This window comes from Etheostoma spectabile, chromosome 5 (assembly GCF_008692095.1).
Source record: "Etheostoma spectabile isolate EspeVRDwgs_2016 chromosome 5, UIUC_Espe_1.0, whole genome shotgun sequence".
Taxonomy (NCBI): domain Eukaryota; kingdom Metazoa; phylum Chordata; class Actinopteri; order Perciformes; family Percidae; genus Etheostoma; species Etheostoma spectabile.
Genome location: NC_045737.1, coordinates 18,273,356 through 18,290,278, shown reverse-complemented (window position 1 = coordinate 18,290,278; position 16,923 = coordinate 18,273,356). Strand labels below are relative to the sequence as shown.

Sequence of the window (16,923 nt, the reverse complement as noted above, 5' to 3'; positions counted from 1 at the left end):
AGCATTATAACGTGTGTTACAAGGTGACGCACGTTTGTCACCGAAGTAAAGGCTGGACTACAATAGAGCTGTTTGGAGCAGTTTGTGAACAGTGTGTTCTGTTGGAGATGGTAAGTCCCCTTTGGGTGGACTTTGGGCTTTTTCACTTTGGGAGCCTATTACATGCCCAAAAAAAGATATATATATAACACAATAAAGGAAAAAAGCGGCAAAAAGCTTAATATGAGCACTTTAAGCTATTTGATGACAAATTTACAAGGCATTAAAAAACACTGATTTAGCATTCAGAAAAAAATAACATTGTGGTTCATGATGCATTTAAAACACCTACAACATTTAAAAATGAATGCAGTAACACAGAGCCTTTAAGGTTAATCAGTTCACACAGGAGCATGTGACTGAAGAGTAAACCATGATGGCAGCCCCCCCCATCCACTTCATGTTGAATAAATGGAGGGGGCTGAATAAATAAAGGCCAGACTGCTGCTGTGTCTGCAAACCTCTCTCTGTGTCTGACCTCAAGGTCCCTGCCCTCAAGTCTCGCAAGCCGCTTACCCCACACAGACAGTTCCCAACATTAACCAACAGAGGGCACACTCTGCTCAGTTACCAACCAGCACTGGGCTCTGTGTAATTAAGACAACTCTGGTTTCCATTTGTTCCTTTTCTGTTTTTTTTTGGTTTTACATTCCACTTTCTGGCACAGTTAAAGGGTTTAGGAGATGGTGCAGATGGTGCTGCTGCTATGGTTCTTCATGGCCTCCCTCCTCTTCAGCTCTCTGGTGATCCTCCTCCTAATTCCCTCCAAGTACAAGCTTCTGTCAAACTGTCCCGCACCGAGGGGAATACTAAACAACACAATCAAATATATTTAGTATGAGACTAGTAGTACGTAGCACCAGACTTATGAGGTCAAAAATAAAAGACAAGACAAATTCAGTATTTAAACATGTAGACATTTAAGAATCTAGAACGATCAGAAGATGAAGATTCTAACTGCCCAGCATTAGAAAATGACCACAAAAAAAAAAAAAAAAGTTTGACTCCTCTAAACTAAAACAGTACTTTGCCAGCTGCTGAGATCATTCACTTTCTAACTGGATTGGAACAAAAATGCACTTTTCACTGTGATAGGTAGAAATTCCAATTTTTACCAAAACCAAATTAGTTTTCAACTGTGGACAATGCTACAAGAAAGCATTGAAACATATTTAAAAGTAAACGCAGCTTCATGTTATTGTTATATATTACACTGAACTCATAAACTGAGCTGGTTTACAATAGTTGCGAAAATGCAACTTCAACTTTTAAATATAAACTAATCTGTTTACAAAAACAAACAAATGTCAATATACTGAATGCATCCTTAACATAATGACACAAGTATTTAAATATTTTAAGCTATGTTTTTGAAATAGCAAAGGAACTCACTTGTCTCTGCCTGGCCTGAGTTTGACCTGGAAGACGCTGATGACGGGCCGATGGTCTGAGGTCTTGATGCAGGAGCAGCTGGTGTACTTGACCACTTTTATGTCCTCAGCCTGCCTGCTCCTGAACAAGATCCTGTCCTGTGAACACACACAGAGGTTTCACCCTGCTGAGAGCCCAAATAAGCTGACATAGCCTGCCCTGGCCAGTTTAGACTTTAATTAGAGCAACTGGAAAGTGTATAAGATTGCTGCCTTCCACCAAATGTCTGGCTTTTTTGTGGCTTGATTTTCTTCTTACTGTGTATGAAGGCGTTCTCTGTTTAGAAGTAGTGTCGTAGATATCACAGCCAATGTCAAACTTGTATGTGGGAAGGAAGTGTATTGGTGCCTCTTGGAAGCCTTTAAAGATTGAACCTGGAGGGGGAAAAAAAATAAAATATACTTTCCAAAAAACTTCCAAAATGTTTAAAGTTTTTAAAGAGATTTAGCTACTAACACACAAGCATACCATCTTTCATTTCCTTAGAGAGCTGGTCGTGCTCCAACAGTGGGGCCATATTGCCGCCTACTGTGCGGTTTATGATGGTCTCCACGTCCACCCGGTCTTTACTCAGCCGGAAGTTAAAATCTCCAAACCAGAAGACCTGATCGAATCTTGTTGTGACGTCGGCTACAATTACAATGACATCCTGGGATTATCAAAGATGACTAGCCATTATTCCTACCAACTTGATGAATAATGATACATTCTATTCAGCACTCAATAGCAATACCAAAGCTGGGACAAAAGAGATGGTCATGGACACAAAAACTTTTTTAAATTTTAATCACTACAGCTAAAAACCTTTCTGAGAAAAAGAAGGAGCAATTTGTCCAAAAAATGTCTGACTGTAACCTAACAGTTACGATCCTAGTCCTCCAATCCAATTTTATTTAAGGAAAATATGCAAATAGGGCAAGGCTGTAACATCAATTGTGAAATTCCAAAAATCCAGAGAAGGAAATTTGTCTTTTAATAATTATTTCAATGCATTTAATATTATTTATCCCAGTGCCAGAATATAACATGTTTCAGAAATACCACCATCATAATTGTTTAGATTTTTCACATCTTTAAGACAAGGAAACTTACATGGTGTGGAGCGGTAGGGGTTGGTGTCTGGAAGGCCTTTGGGAAGAGCTAGAGCCTCGACAATTTTGTTGTAATCTAGTACTCTCTCGTATACTTTGGCATCTCCAGCTGGAATAACAGACACAGAAATTAGAAACGCGTAAAACTGCCTAGCCATCAAAGCAGCAGTTTAAATGCAAATATGTACGTGTAGACAATGTTTAATATTTAATGGACATGCCAGTATGCTGAAGAAGTAAGATATCATTACTGTTTCTTCTCTAAGCGAGGAAGAGACACATTTTCCTTCCTTGCCACATCCTACCTAAACTTTAGTACAAATCTCCAACCAGTCCTATCTATAGCCATCCTAATAATAGCCTCTAGCTATAATAAATCACTGCTTCCATCTGCAACCTCCCTAACTTTGCGTAAACTTGTTACTCACAGGTAAAATGAGATGTGATGAAAAGGAAGGAAGTGCCAAAAAAGGTAAAGGCAATTCCCACAGCCCCTTTGGTCTTGATCTGAGAGATGATTCTGGTTGTGACTGTGGCGTGCTCCACCTCTGTGTGGATCAACAAGACAAAATGTTGTGGTCAGTGTCAGAGGCTTAACAGTGTAATCAGTTAGATTCAAACACAAAACCATGTGCATTTAAAGTGTACATAAAAGAAATATGTCACCACATCAAAATCCTTTCATCTACAGACTCTTTTGGCCAATATGATGAACTAGCATCTAATGCTAACATGCTTACTCAAAAGATAATGCCATCATCTAACTGGTGGCTAGATGTGTCACCATGAAACAGATATATACATCTTTCAACAACCTGCAGTACACAGTACGCACATGTTCTGCATGCAAGGAGCAACATAGGAGGAGTTTATTACCTGAGCAGAACCAGATGAGGTCTCTTCTGACAAATACAGTGAGATACAAAACGCCATGTGATGCTGCGTACAGCATGACGTAGTAAGGTCCCAGAGTCTCTTGAAGACGTGTCTCCCACTCCCTCCTGCACACACATGTACACGCAGAGTCACATACACAGGAGTATTAATGACTTTACAGCATAGTGACTGGTAACTGATAGTCATAATGAGAGTGAGAGTAAATGGACATCTTTCTGGAATATCTGTGACATCAACCGGCTCCCCTCAAGGCTGTGTTCTCTCTCCTCTTTTATATATTATGTACACTAATGACTGCCGCAGTGAACTGACCAATAACTATATCGTAAAGTTTGCTGATGATACAGTCATAGTAAGTTTAATGGACACCACTGAAACATCTCACGGCCCTGTAGTGCCCTATTTTTTAAACTGGTGCAAAGAAGCCTTTTTAGATTTAAATGTTACAAAGACAAAGGACATGTGCATTGATTTTAGACGTCACCATCCAACTCCTGGAAAGACGATTATAGAGGGAAAAGAAGTTGAAATTGTTGAATCATACAAGTATCTGGGAATCATGATTGATAACAAGTTGACCTTTGAACTAAATACAGACATATGAGTAAAAAGTCAGCAGCGTCTCTTCTGTCTGAAAAGCTAGCTCAGTTTCAAGTGGACAGATCCTTGATGACATTGTTTTATAAATCTTTTATTGAGTCTGTCTTTACCTTTTCATGTATTTGCTGGTATGCTTCTCTGAATTTAAAAATGAAAAACAAAATAGCAACGGTAATTAAAGTTAGTAGCAAAATCATTGGGATTCAGCAGATGACACCAACTGATCTGTATACTAGACATGTACTTAAAAAGGCAGAATCCATCATGTCCGATAGTTCTCACCCCCTAAATGCAGAATTTAATTTGCTGCCCTCAGGTTCCCGTTTCAGTCAGCCACCAGCCAAAACTAATAGGTACAAACTCTCCTTCGTTCCCTCTGCTATCTCTCTGCTTAACTCTGGGAAGACTAGGTAACGTCGGCACATGTGGTACACTGGGATTTAAACTTTTAATGTTGTGGCATTTATTTATTTTCTCTATTTGGTCTGACACTGTATTTTAATTGATGATGTCGTCTTTGTTGTCATGTACCGTGTGTCAATTTCTTGCTACTGCAGCAAAATGAATCGCCCCTTGGGGACAAATAAAGGTTTTGATTGATTGATTGATAATAACTCCCTTTTCTTCCAGTGATGATGTAAACAAAACATAACATACCTGTCAGGACAGCCCTCCTGGACTCCAATAATATAAAAGTCTTGTGCAAATGCGGAGTCAGTTGGAAGGAGGAGATCATCTAAGTTGGCTGGAAGTCCCTGAAAATAGTAGAAACTTGGTAACAACTCAGTTGATAGTGGGTAGTAATACAACTTTAAATGGTTCTTGGTCTGTGTGACGCTGCAGAGTCATGATGACTTACTTACCTTCTCTCCCTGCATGTTCCAAGTGGCTATGTAGATGCCCACTCTTCTGTCAGGGAAGTGGCGGTCCAGCTCCTCGGCCCCAAGCAGGGCACCGCTTCCCAGCACGCTGCCCTCCAGAAAGCTCCTGGAAAATACACATTGGAAGGAAAATTAGCGCTTCTAAGGGCAGCCAACTTGCCATGTATCATGGCTGTTGTCTCGGACGTTACGTCAATAACTTAAAAGTAAAAATACTATTCCCTTCCGGGCACTGACTGGGTATTGAGATAATTAATTCACCTTCCCTTTGTCTTTTAAGAATATGAGCACTGCACACACATTGTAAAAATGTCTGGAGCTTTGGTTTCAGGACAAATCAACAGTCTCTCGCTGATGTTTTAACACATACTCCTGGTACTGAACCAAGCTCCAGATACACTATGCTAATCACCTTCAATCAGAGGGTACAATCAATACTTAAAGGCTTGTAGTGGATATACGCTACTGTATCTAATTATTGTGCAATGCCTGAGTATAGTACTTTCTTTTGAGCAATTTTCTTTTGTTATAAGGATAAGGTAGTTAAAGCCTGGCCAGACCTCAGACTGACAGGGTACTGAAAAAGTAAGCCATATGTGCTATTGCAGAACTGCCTTATTGTTACAATTGATTGAAAATGATGCACATTAAGTTTTGAACTTGCCTAGTTTTATGTTGTCTCTGACCTTTATATAGATAAGGACCTAAGGTACCCTTGAAAGAAACCGGCTTCTAATAGCCTTCTCTCATTCCTTCCGGTAAGAGAAAGCCTTGCAAAAGAGCCTTCACATCCAGCCTGAGTATAAATCCAGGTCATTATCTACAGGGTCATGATATGCCTACTGTACCTGTTCCTCACATCCTGGGGCCTGATGGGGCTAAGCACACTGTAGGTGGATCTCATGGAGTTGACAGAGGCACTATCCGACCCCATGTTTTCCAAAAGCCGGCTGTCGCTCAGGTTCCTGTGGAGTCTCTCCCCGAGTTTCTCTCTGGCCATCATGGCATAATCCAAACAATCCCCATCAATCCTATTAGCTGCCCTTAAAGTGTCTGATGCAAAGCTCTTCCCCAGAGCAGGCAGTGTCCCCGTGGGTTGCAACGGAGACAGACGCACCTTGCTGGACCTCACCCGGTGGTCTGTGGGGTCGCTCTGTTGGCTGGTGGGCCTCCTTTCATACTCAGAGAGACTTCTCCCTCTGTCCCGGAAGACTGGGGATCCCGTTGTAACAGCGGAGAGCTTTCTCACATTGGAATCCTGGTCATTCCTGATGGTGGCAGCACCGCTGAGAACAAACCCACCTGAAGCTGGGGCTGTTTGTTCCTCTTTAAGAGAGTCTGTGGAGGAGCCAGTCTCAACTTGATCACTTAGACTCTCCTGGCTGTTTCTTAGCCTCCTGATTCTCACGGCCTCCTCCAGTGAAACACCTTTTCTGGACTTTGACAGCCTGGGCAGTGCGGGTGGCCGAGGCTGGTATAGACTGATCTGTCCCTCTGCATTTCTATCAGTGAGTTTAAGGGCATCATTGTGTTCCTTGCAGGATGAGGCATCCACTACAGAGGTCTTGAGTGTCCTGCTGTCACTGACAAGTGAATCTCCTTTAGCAGGAGCCTCACAGGACTGATGGAGGAGGCTGTCCTCTCCATTCTCAGACATCCTCTCGTCATGCCTGAGACCAGCGGTGGTCAGGTGGATGGAACTTTCTCATTACTTACTGACATACACCTGAACATATAGGGCAGAAAATGATTTAATCAAATGTTGACCTTAAAACGACCGAGTTCAGCCAAAATTACCATACAACATAAGTTTGTTGTATAACCTGTTTAGATCATGTGTGTTAGCAATGAAATACACTAATGGCAGTTGTTACACGTGCAGCATTAGTTGGACAATAAACGGTAACTATAGCTTAGTTACCTTAAGTAAGTTCATCAAATACGAGCACCGTGAGCTAATTATTACTAATGTTAGCCATAGCGGTCTAAGCTAGCTAGCTAGTATCAAAGGTTGAGTCAAAATTGTTTTTCTAATGTCATCGCTTAACTGAAGCTTAACTAACGTTTTCATCCAGCCATCAAGTCACGTTTGAATATAACCTACACTGCTAGCTAACTTTAGCTAACGTTAACCATTTAGCTAGTATAGTAGTTACAAGCTATCTATAACATAGCCGGCATTGCATAAGAGTAGCGATATCCAGGCTAGCTCAGCTAACGTTACAAGCAAACGTTGGTAGTTTCCGTCTTATGGAGCTGGTTATTTCACTGTTATCATGGTGAAGTAAAGTTACCTGTGGTTCACTGATGTTTTGAGTGGCTAATTAAAGAGTAGCTCATTTACTTCCTTAGCAACGCTTGACAACAGATTTTGTTACCAAGACAAGAGTCAGCACAGAGAGCAGAGCAAGCATAGAGCAAGGGCCACAGCGCCCCCCTGTGCTAAGAAATGAAAGTACATGCAACTCAAATGATTGCAATCTACCTGCATGTTGCGCTGTCATCATTTCATATACGGCACATGTATCCTAAAAATAGGATTACCTATTGAGACTGTGTTGGTTCTTTACATCTCGGTACTTTACAATACGGTATGATGCCATACATTGTTTTGTTTTTTTGCATTAAAATCATGCAGTGCCAGTCAGAGCATAAATGTCATACGGAAATGCACTTACCAGCATGGCATCATTTTAATTTTTGACAACATAAAAACCCACTAAACATCATCCTCATACTTAAATCAACATACTATATATATATATTTATATATATATAGATATATATACATTTTTGTAAGAAAATTATCTTTTCGAAAGGTGGTGGCTGGGGATGTGGCCTTGACCAACTGCCACTTTGCTCGTTTGAAAGCCATGATGTCTCTCTCTCATGGGTGGGCAAAATTCTCTGGGCGGGCAAAGCAGAGAAAGGGGAGGTAACCTTGCCCTTTATGACCTCAAAAGGGGTAAGATTCCAGATTGGCCCATCTGAGCTTTCATTTTCTCAAAGGCAGAGCAGGATACCCAGGGCTCGGTTCACACCTATGACCATTTCTAGCCACTGGGGGACCATAGGCAGGATGGGGGAATGCATGTCAATGTTAAAAAACCTCATAAAGTGACATTTTCATGCCATGGGACCTTTAAACAACTTTTTTGTGTGCACAAAAAAACCTGTTTTTCCTACAAAGGTGTTGCTGTTTGTTATATAATACTATTTTTGCCACGATTAACTTTGAGAGAATAATTATTACTATACTTTTACATGTATGTCAATCACCAGGCGTTATCATGAAACTTACAAAAGTAAACATAAAAAAACATGCACTTAAAAAACCATAGAAAAATGCTGTTGCTGAAAAAAAGCGTATGTCACAATGAATACATAACATCAAGGTGTGACCTTTAATTGTTAACCCTTTCACCTTTTCTGTGCCCCCCTGCACTGTACGAGACAGCCACTGAAAGGATTTCTGAGCCCGCTGGTCCATGGAAATGTGGACCCCTCCATATTCTTTGCATTTCTATGGCACTGTTGCTGGCTCAGGGGGTTTAGACAAAAGGACTAGTCTGTGGGTCATGTATAAAAGCAAAGGGTTAAACCAGGTAGGGTACAGTTCAGTGCAAGAGCAGCAGCAGTACCAGCAGCAGCAGCCCTCTGACCAGCAAAATGACTTCCACTGGAATGAACATGATGAGCAAGGTAAGCTCTCTGATAGTTTTCATTTTCATAATATCACTAAAACTAAGAGGTATCACTTGCAAATTGCCCATCGTGGCTTAAACACATTGAGATGTGTGCTGTTTTGCAAATACTTTAAAGCTCATATTATCAATGGGTTTTCATAATAATGAATCAAATGACAATGTGTAATGTGGTTAAAAAAAACACATATAATTATCACCAAACTCTGCAGTTCCCCTCAGCTTAAATGACGTTCTTTGAGCTCATTGGGTTTGTTTTCTGGCCTGCGGGATTACTGTTTTGGTTCACTCTCACACCTCTTATGGTGTAATTTTTGGCCACAGCAGGCAGCTGTTTTTATTGAAAGAGCTCAAACGACCGTATCCTAGCCCATGCAGCACTAAAGGAGGTATTAGCAGGTTAAGAGCCATATATTTCCCTCACAAATTGGTGAAGACCATAAACAGAGCTACAATTACAGTAAATAATGGACTTTTATTCATCATGTGGACAAAAACACAACTCCAAATACAATGTTGCTCCATATCTTTCGCCTGTGTAAATAGGCATCTGTGTTGTGTTCACAGCTAGTTTCTGCTTCCTCCAAGTGGCAATAAAATCCGTTATAGTCGGCTTAAAGCAGCAATTTAAAGTAAACTTTGTAGTTAAATGCAAGCTTCATCCTTAGCAGCACTCCATTGAAAGAAAGCTGGATTCACATTGAAAGTTTTTTTTCCGTTTTTCTAAAACATTAACATATGCAGCTTTAAACTTAATGGCACTTGTGCCTCTATTATGCCTCACATGTGCTCAACAACGCCTTTTCTCTCTTTCAGATCATCTTCTACGAGGATAGGAACTTCCAGGGTCGTTCCTATGAGTGCATGAGCGACTGCCCCGACATGTCCTCCTACATGAGCAGGTGCCACTCCTGCAGGGTGGAGAGAGGCTGCTTCATGGTGTACGACCGCACCAACTACATGGGAAACCAGTACTTCCTGAGGAGGGGCGAGTACAGTGATTACATGAGCATGATGGGCATGAGCGACACAATCAAGTCTTGCCGCATGATCCCCATGGTAAGATCTTACACCTGGCTAGATTTACTGTAGATGATACAATATATTTTTCAAGCCTTATAGAACTCATGTTGAAAAGATTAAGTGTTCTGTGTTAAACCCACTCATCTTCTGCACCACAGCACAGGGGATCCTACAGGATGAGGATCTACGAGAGGGAGAACTTCGGCGGTCAGGTGTCTGAGCTGATGGATGACTGTGATAACATCATGGATCGTTTCCGCATGTCCAACTGCATGTCCTGCAACGTGATGGAGGGCCACTGGCTGATGTACGAGCAGCCCCAGTACAGAGGCAGGATGATGTACGTGAGGCCCGGCGAGTACAGGAACTTCATGCACATGGGCAGTAGCAGCATGAGGTTCATGAGCATGAGGCGCATCACCGACTCCTGCTATTAGATCCTCTTAGCACTGAATAAAACTGTCATAACCTAAACTGCTGGTGTATAAAGTCTTTTTTTATTCTGAGTATGCATACTTACACCAAATCAAAGCTGCCAGACATCTATTGCTGGCAGTAATTCACAGGGAATGCTAAAAAAAAATGGTTGTTGACAAAGATAATAAGGTTTCTCATTTTCATTAAATTTCTTTGCTTCTTATTCTCATTTCCTACTCAAATTTATGATCAACAACTTCCCAATCTCAAGGCTCCAATCTCTAGGTGGATACACGTGCTGGATTGTGGAAAGCAATCTAATATGTTACATTGCACCATTTTAGATTGACGTTTCTAATTAAATATTTTTGTTGAAATATATGTTACCTACACACATCATAGCGTATATAACTATTTCTGTTCGTTAAATAGTCTACCTTTTTTTAACCCCTTGTAAAGCGGTGATTTTTCATTTTTACAACTTTATTCAGATATAATATGTTAATTAGTGAGCTTTGGAAGAACTTCTATGTGAATTTTCTTACCTTTGGAGAAAGCCAGGCTAACTGTTTCCCTCCGTTTCTATTCTTTGTGCTAAGCTAAGCTAAGTGCCTCCTAGTGCAATACTGAATTAACTTAAAAATGTTTTTTATTGTCTTTAAAACTATCAATCGTTTGACAGCTTTGCATACTACTGTCTTAAGTTCAGTCAGAGTTGTAAGGTCATCAGACTTTGTCATGGCGAGGATGTTCTTCCTGTCTGTCTGTCCCTGTCTCCAGTCCCTTGCTCACTTCCCCCAGGCCATGGACTCTCCTCTCACTCCCCAGACCTGCTGTCCTCGGACCATCCACTAGATGCCGTCACCCTGACATCCCTCATAACCGGCTCTTTTCCACACTACCCTTAATTGCTATGTTGCAAAGTTGCCATGTGTTTTTATGTTCTTAACTAAGTGCACCAGCCACTTTGCCTGCCTGTCTGTTATTTGCCTACATGTCTCTTTGCCTCCCTTCATTTTGACAATGTATTACTGAACTGTCCCTGTCCACCTCGAGTGTTTGCGTTTGCACTCACAAACTGTGACGCTGTAGGTGTTCTAACTGTACATAGATTAAGATCCAGCTCTTCTTCTTCTTTTTAGGTCAGATGTAGTAAAAAGAAAGGCTGTTCATTTAGAGGTGTGAAGGTAGATTTCTACGTGTTCTGTGCAATGAGGCTGTTGAAGCCTTTTGATTTTCAGCTGAGAAGTTGTGTTGCACACTGCTGCCTCCTGTATCCTATGAAATAAGGCTTGCGTCAGCTGAAATCCTTGCACTGAGCTGAAGGAAGTTTAGTCTAATTCTGAGTGGAATTCAAACCGTTGTGTCTAAAGTTTACATAGCAAACTTAGACATTGTCACATAAACACTAGAATAGCTGAGTTTTCTCTGATTATATTAACACAACTCCAATTTGGCTTCGGTCTTGTTCAGAGTTGTTATGCAATGTAAATGTTGTCTTTGGAGCGTCTGGGTTTGTTTCTGCTCGACTGCATGTTTCCTTCAGTAATAGGAAGACAATAGAGCAGTCACACAGGTCAACACACAACCAGAATCTGGTTGTGTGTTGACTAAAATCACATATTACACATATATAGTAAGAACATGCAAATGGAAAAGAACTGGGCAAGACATATTTTCAAATGAACATTTAAAGTAGCCATGCTAGTGGCAACTTTTGGATGGATTTGCTGTCAGACTTTGTACAGACATTCATGATGCCTAGAGAATGAAACCTACCAATTTTGGTATTCAGGTAACTTTTCCTCCAATGCCACCACGTTGACCTTTATGAATTTAATTAACATGTCTCAACATTTATATGACAGATACCTATGACATTTGATACACACATTCATGTTTCCTGCAGAAAGAATTGAAATGACTTTGATCCTCTGAATATTCACATCACTTGATCAGTGAAACATCTCAGCATTTACCAAATGGCTTGCTTGGCACAAAACTGTGTGAAATATCTCTATTACTATTAGATGGATTTTCTATAAATTTGGTATTCATGTTCCCTTCAGAATAAATTGTAACAAATGTGGTGATCTTGTGACTTTCACTATTATCAGGTCAACATTTTAGTGTGTCCAATACTTTGGATTATGACACAATAACTCAGCTACTTTTTTGTGACTTCAACATCAAAATCTCCTTTTTAATTAAACTTTAATTAAAAATATACTGTATGTACACATGAAATTTATATTTATAACTTACTGCCAATCAAGATGGGTACATGCGTACAGCTTTTTGTCACATGCCTCAAAGAAGGATTCTAGAAGCACGTCTCTCTCTCTTTTTTCTTTTCTTTCTGACTCTTTCTTTCTGACTCTTTCTTCTCTCCTCTTCCTCCAGAGAACAGCCAATCCAGGGAGCGGGTAGGGAATCAATGCCCTGATACGAGATTCATCCTAATGAGGATCAGAAACATCTTAATAAAGACGCATAATCCACCACTTAATCCCTCATTACAGACTCATTTGCATTCACTGGTCCTGCTCCATACCGCCGCAGTGACGGCACATTAAGGTCCATTGTTCTTCCTCGCCTCATCTTTCACCCAGGGCTACGTCTCCTTTTGTCTCCCCTAGGTGTCAGTTATATTTGATCTGCTCTCATTAGACTTTCAGACGAGATGAGCAGAAGGGCCTGAAAATAGTGCTTTTGTATGCACTTCTATGTTATCTCCTGTCTGAAATGGAAAATGAGACATATGCTTAATGAGTAGGAGATGGACTGGGACCTGCCGTCCGACAGAGAGAGATAGGAGGGTTTTGTGTGGAGAAAGCGCTGTGACCGATACTGTGAGAGGGCACACTTTCGAGGCAAGGTCTGTGTCAGTGATTATAGACTTCAGAGAGTGTGAAAATTACAAAAAAATAAAGTGGGACAGACGGATTAAAGCGTAATGCTGAGTCCTGGAAACACTCTGTGTTTTAGTTAAGCGCTGCATTAACACAAAAGTTGTGGAAGTTTTACAAAAACTTTAAAACTAAGTATATTCAAGTTAATATAACCATACATCCTGACAGTATTCTTAGAACACACTACATCCATCATAGTTGAGAGATTAATCTTGTCATGAATCTATGTCTCTTGTCTTTGCAAAATGAAGAGATTATGTATAATCTCTTCAACTCTTGAGCTCCTACCTTTTGGTAAAACAACATGCTGGTTCAGTCCTGTGAATGGATACACAGTAGTTAGTATCAAAGTGAAGTTAGCCCCATCTACACACACTCTAATTTAGACTAAGGAAGGAGGGTAATGTAGAATTATGTGTCAAGCTAGGAGGAGAAATCTCTTTTCCTTTAGCTGTGAGATGATCCTTGTGAGGGTTGGATAATTAGCCCCATGAAGGTGTGGAGAAGGCTGATTCTTTAACCCACACAAGCCCTCCCTCTTCTGTGTACTGAGGTGAGTAGGAGGTGGAGGTGGATAAAACAAAACAAATAAAACTCATTAAAGGTACCCGCATGGCTACAAATCCCCCTCTGCATTATTCTAACGCACCGCAGACATCATTAGCTCTGGTCAAAGGAGCCGTCGTTATTCCGCCTGGATATGAACGCAGATCAAAGCCCACTATAGTTCATTGTCTTTTAACCAGAGGCAGGGTTCTCAAAAAATCAGGGCTCTCTTTTTTGGCAGATTTCCATTTTTTCCTCCCTGATCTCGGCCAGTTGAGAACCAGAAACTCACTCTACATAGCAAGTGTAAATCTTGAGATAAAAAAGCCTAAATGATTTTCCCAAAGATGCTCCCGTGGCATTGTCTTGTTGTGAGCAACGGAATTAATATTTGATGCTGGAAAATAGATGAGGGGTTTGTTTGTAGTTCTATGAAAGAAGTTTGGTATATACTCAATGAAGGATGTTTTCATGTTTAATGACAACTTCAAGCATTAAGAGGCCTGATTTTTTCCCCCTACATTTTTTAGCCACACTATAGTTGTGGCCATGTGTGGCCAGGCGACCACTTCGGTTGACAAGGTTAAACTGCTACACATCAGCATGTTACCATTGTCATTATGAGCATGTTATTGTGCAGGCGTTTGCATTTTGATTGCGATGTGATTTTTCCATGTTGATTTTATATAGTAAGTGTAAACTGTGTTTGTGTTGATGCGTCCTTTATGATTTTTGTCCCACAAACGACGACCATAATTCAACCAAATCCCAACCTAAATATGAAACTTCAATCTTCAGCTTTGTTTTGAGAATGATGCCAGCTGCCAAACATCACTGAAGTATTGTGAAAATGAATTGCTTCTGTTATCACAAACCTGTATGCATGATATAAAATGCTCAAATACTTTGTATCTCATTCTCGTTTAAATGGCTGGACTGGACAAACGTACCAACAGGTTATCAGTTTAAGATTGAAACATTACAGAGGCTGAATCCTCCCCAGAGGTGATGTTTTTCACCAACATGCTGGTTGTAATCCAAACCAATCTTCTGCCTCATTATTGTAATATAATACTTATATGATGACATAATACTATTTATTCCACCACCCTTTGCTCTATGCTCCATAATTAAAATGATAATAACTATCATAATTATAATTTACTCTAGCATACTTTGCTCTCTTCATTGCACTATTGCCTCAACCTGTCTGTATTGTTTCTGTTTATAATGTGTATATATTGTTTATTTTGTTGTTTGTTTTGTATGAGTAAGGGCATTGTAAGCAATGCGATCCAAAGCAAAATTCCTCGTATGTCTACTCATACCTGCCATAGAAAGTTAATTCTGATTCTGATTTTTTTTTTGCATCTGTGATCCTCTGGGTCCCATTCCCCTCGACCCCACTTCCCACTTGCATGTCTAATAAGGGCCAGGTCATTTTTCTCCTCAGGTATGATGGCCTCATTGCGCCCTGACAACTTGATCTCATCTGTGCAAATGATTCCATTTACAACTCATGTTTCCCTCCTGCTCACACGCAGAGTCTGATTTTTTTAAAGCCTGTTTACGGTAGGCAGAAACAGAGGCAGGTGCAGGGGTTTTCTCCTCGGGCAGCTAACAGCTGTGACGAGTGTAACTGCTACCAGACAGAGAGAGAGAGAGAGAGAGAGAGAGAGAGAGAGAGAGAACATGTGCCAACAAATGCTGTACTAATCAGACATGATAGCATCTGCAGCCAACAGACAGCAAACACACGTTACAGGCCTCAGGCTCTTGAGCAGCGGGCTGAATGAATGACTGCAGCCGGCCGTGACCACATCAGGCACTTGAAAACAAACAGATCAGTACAACAGTGATCGGAAACAAAAATGGGAATAAACATGCAGACACACCACACACCCCTGTCCACTGCTTAGATTAAGGTGGCTTTGCTTCTTCTGATGAAGAAATTACAGCTCATGCCTGTATTTAATGACCACACAATGTGTTCTGCCTTAAGTACATACACAGAAGAGAGTTTGACAACAGTGTGAAAAGTACTGAGATTATTTGAGTAGGTAAAATGGTGGAGCAAAGGTCGTGTGGCAAAGGTTTTTGGCAGCACCTGTAAGTTGCTTGACTATACAGTACATATATTAAGAATACATTACTATATTCTTAATATATCTTTACTATCTATCCTGATTTCATGTATTTTTCTATTTTGGTCTATTGTGTACACAAAACATCTCCTGTGGGTTTTTTCCATTTGTTTCCTCCTCAAGGATGTAGGGGAGTTTGTCCTTATCCGACTTAAATGTCCCAACTTTAAAGCCCCTTAAGGCAAATTTGTGATTTGTTATAGCCTATTGGGTTATATCGCCCACATAAAAATATAATTGGATTGACTTGACTTGAAGGCATCGGTGGAAGTAACAAATTACGTTTACTCATATTAATAGTAATACATGCTAAATGTAGTAATACATACAAGTCTTTTCAAAAATTCGTTAATTGCTGCTTCCTGTGCTTGACAATATCTTCCTGTTACTAGCCATCACTGATAATAACTCAGCTCTGTAGGAAGAATGTGAGGTTTGGCACTGCATGTTTTTTCCCTCTGTGTGTTTGTCCTCGGCTGTTTCTTCCCTTTGTTTGTTGCAGTTGGAAGACTTGTGAAAAAGAAAAAAACACTGGAATTCAAGCAGCTCGTAACACCAGATACCCAGGAAGTGGTGGATGGAGAGTGGATGTGGCAGTAATGGGAGAGAGCCAGGCCTTTTGTGTACCATTGTCCCCCCCATCCAACGCACACACACACACACAGACACACACAGACACACACACACACACACACACACAGACATCCATGAACTCACTCTAGCGAAATGTTGAGAAATGTTTCTGAAGACAGTTAAGCTGCAGTCACTCAAAATGATGATTTCTGTTTTATTGAAGGGTGGATTTGGAGTTATTCACTAAGATATTTCAGTCTTTGGTCCAGACTGATACGTCTCAGCAACTAGCCACTATTGTATGTATTTCTATGACATTTTTTTGTAGGCACTTTTCCTACCCTATGTATGTTGGTTTGACACTGCTATCCATGCACCTTGTACTGGTATTTATTTGTCCTTGTACTGTCACGGTTGTGTTCCAATTGAACTGTGTGTAGAACTTGTATGTATTTATGTGTCTTGTATGTGTTTATTCTTGCTGCACACCTAATCTCCCTTTTGAAAAAAAAAAACGTTCACATGGAGTTGGCAGGTAGAGCTTTTTTGGTGAAAACAGCTGCCAGGATGCATTTGAAAACAAGGTTGATAACGGTGGTGAACCAAAACAGAAAGGTTGTGCACTGTGAAACCAGAGAAGCCAAACTTTTTCATAGAGCTAATTG

The 16,923-nt window shown here is 40.5% G+C and overlaps 2 protein-coding genes across 3 annotated transcripts; one reads left to right on the top strand and one right to left on the bottom strand.

The window, feature by feature from the left end:
• Positions 1-340: 340 nt before the first annotated feature.
• inpp5e (inositol polyphosphate-5-phosphatase E) lies at positions 341-7,346 on the bottom strand. 2 transcript variants are annotated; one of them, XM_032515514.1, is made up of 11 exons: positions 7,234-7,346; positions 5,788-6,665; positions 4,922-5,045; positions 4,716-4,813; positions 3,438-3,562; positions 2,990-3,109; positions 2,563-2,670; positions 1,939-2,100; positions 1,729-1,844; positions 1,432-1,568; positions 341-848 (listed from the first exon to the last, which is right to left on the bottom strand). In XM_032515514.1, the coding sequence occupies exons 2-11, from the start codon at positions 6,594-6,596 to the stop codon at positions 716-718; spliced, it is 1,932 nt and encodes a 643-aa protein (XP_032371405.1). In that variant the 5' UTR covers positions 6,597-6,665; positions 7,234-7,346; the 3' UTR covers positions 341-715. The 2 variants fall into 2 exon arrangements, with proteins under 2 accessions (XP_032371405.1, XP_032371404.1); XM_032515513.1 differs by having other exon boundaries at positions 5,788-7,343.
• A 1,040-nt stretch (positions 7,347-8,386) lies between these two features.
• On the top strand, positions 8,387-10,140 carry LOC116689151 (gamma-crystallin M2). Its single transcript, XM_032515562.1, has 3 exons — positions 8,387-8,641; positions 9,460-9,702; positions 9,825-10,140. The coding sequence occupies exons 1-3, from the start codon at positions 8,609-8,611 to the stop codon at positions 10,101-10,103; spliced, it is 555 nt and encodes a 184-aa protein (XP_032371453.1). The 5' UTR covers positions 8,387-8,608; the 3' UTR covers positions 10,104-10,140.
• Positions 10,141-16,923: the final 6,783 nt, after the last annotated feature.

Bases quoted from the DNA above. Each gene is read 5' to 3' on its own strand.
- inpp5e (XM_032515514.1), bottom strand. From the start codon at position 6,596: ATGTCTGAGAATGGAGAGGACAGCCTCCTCCATCAGTCCTGTGAGGCT. The intron at 2,671-2,989 runs GTGAGTAACAAG...CTGTTATTCCAG, and splicing joins CATCACATCTCATTTTACCT to CTGGAGATGCCAAAGTATAC. The intron at 849-1,431 runs GTGAGTTCCTTT...TGTGTTGTTTAG, and splicing joins CTCAGGCCAGGCAGAGACAA to TATTCCCCTCGGTGCGGGAC.
- LOC116689151 (XM_032515562.1), top strand. From the start codon at position 8,609: ATGACTTCCACTGGAATGAACATGATGAGCAAG. The intron at 8,642-9,459 runs GTAAGCTCTCTG...TCTCTCTTTCAG, and splicing joins GAATGAACATGATGAGCAAG to ATCATCTTCTACGAGGATAG. The intron at 9,703-9,824 runs GTAAGATCTTAC...TCTGCACCACAG, and splicing joins CTTGCCGCATGATCCCCATG to CACAGGGGATCCTACAGGAT.